General features: G+C 66.2%; 1 protein-coding gene across 1 annotated transcript; it reads right to left on the reverse strand.

The window, feature by feature from the left end:
* Positions 1–644: 644 nt before the first annotated feature.
* DIO3 (iodothyronine deiodinase 3) lies at positions 645–1,559 on the reverse strand. Its single transcript, XM_007472214.1, is given in 1 exon segment — positions 645–1,559. A coding segment is annotated over 1 exon segment (915 nt).
* Between the last annotated feature and the right edge of the window lie 338 nt (positions 1,560–1,897).

The following is a 1,897-nucleotide window of genomic DNA, read 5'->3' on the forward strand; positions in this document are numbered from 1 at the left end:
CCAGTTAGAGACAGTTCGTCATCAGCAGCGGGGCTCGTGAGCACCCAAACTAAAGGGGGGGAAATAACCCTGCCTACCCTTCCCCACCCCAAACCTCCTCCCCCAACTCGGGGACAAGAAATAGACACAAAAGCAGCAGGGCATCCCTTCCCCGATGCGGGACAGGTGTGGGTGCCAGGCAACTAAGGCGAGCGGCTCGCGCTGCTGGAACCCAGCTGCGCTCAGGGCGCGCGGGCGTAGCCAGTCTCTTCGCGCGGGGCCAATGCGCCTGGCTAAAGGCACGCTGGCTATTCTCTTCTGAGGAGGGCGTGTGAGATCGCGTGGCAGGGGCCTCTGCGAGGACAAGTCCAGGGTCACACAGGCAAGGGTGGCGCTGCCTCCGCACTCAGAAGGGGATTTAGAGCGAGCCAGGCAAGTACAGGCAAGGGCAGCCACAAAGGCAGAGCCTGGGGGGTGGGGTGGGCAGAGGAGAGTCTTCAGGTGGCTTGGCTGAGAGGGCAGAGACTCAGCCTTAGATCCGTGGCTCAGCACAGCTGTGTCACTGGGCCCTCACCAAGCCTGCCTTTGTTTGGGTGCGTTTGCACGTGGGCTCCGAAGGCTCGAAGGCATGGCCCGCCAAGTTCAGTCAATTGTCCATTGGTTGTTTACACTCGACGGGTCTGAGGGCCATGCAGCTGCTCATCGTAGCACTCCAGCCAGGTGCGCAGCTCGGAGACCTGGTAGCCATCAGGGCCACGGCCGCCCTGGTACATAATGGTGCCACTCTGGATGACATAGAGGCGCTCGAAGTAGGCGCCGTAGGCGGAGCTGCTAGAGTTGGCCATGGTGTCGAGGACGAGAGAGCACTCGGGAGCACCTTGCTGCAGTACCCGTGCTGCGCTGACCCGGTCCTCCAGGCTGCGGTGTTGCGGGATGCTGTAGGGAGAGTCCGTGGTGACCCAGCCGTCCGAGGGGTGCGCTTCCTCAATGTAGATGATGAGGAAGTCGACGTCGCGCTGATACTTGGTGACCAGGCGCTGGAAGGCGCTCATACGCGCCATGAACGGTGGTCAGGTGCAGCTGCCGAAATTGAGCACCAGCGGGCGGTTTCCTCGGGCGTAGTCGAGGATGTGCTGGTTCTGGAAGCCGTCGGGCAGGACCACCTCGGAGTTGGGCGCCGGACCGCCTTCGTGTGCCTGCTTGAAGAAATCCAACTTCTGGCCGTGCCACACTGCCCTCAGCGACGCCAGCGTGCACAGGCGGTTGTCGTCGGACACGCAGATAGGGGGGTCGTCGGGGGGCATCTCCTCGCCATCGCTGTTGAGCTCCGCTTCAGTTTGGGGCTGACCCCGGCGTCGGCGGCCCAGTAAATGCTTGCGGATGCACAGGAAGTCGAGCAGCCAGAGCATGAAGGCCGTGCCGAGGAAGCGCGGGAAGAGCACGAGGCACGAGGCGGTCTGGGCGCAGAGCCTCAGGGAGTGAAGCAGCAGGGAGCGGAGCATGGTGGCGGCGCCCCCCAGAGCCCCCTGGGACCCTCTACCTTCCCCCACCACCAAACGCGGGGTGGCTTGGCGAGGCATCTGGGCTTGGGCTCTGCAGGGAGCTCACTTTATAGCCGAGGCTTCAATTGGCGGGAGACTCCACCTCCGGCCCGGGTCCGCCCCCTTGCAACTTGAGCCCGGAGGGATCGCCCGGCGGCGCGGCCAGTGCCTTAGAAATCGCGGGCCGAGGGCTGGCACCGGCGGCCGGAGGGCGGGGCGGCCCGGCCGGGGGCCGGCGGGGGCGGGGCCAGGCCCCGAAGCCCGCTCGCGGGGGCGGGGAACCCGGACCTCAGCGGGCGCCCGGGACGGGCAGCTGAAGCTGGGACCCGGTCCTCGGCGGAGGTCCTCCGGCGAGCGCGAGCGCCGCGCCACCCCGG

This window comes from Lipotes vexillifer, unplaced genomic scaffold, assembly GCF_000442215.2.
Source record: "Lipotes vexillifer unplaced genomic scaffold, Lipotes_vexillifer_v1.1 scaffold584, whole genome shotgun sequence".
In the NCBI taxonomy this organism is placed as follows: domain Eukaryota; kingdom Metazoa; phylum Chordata; class Mammalia; order Artiodactyla; family Lipotidae; genus Lipotes; species Lipotes vexillifer.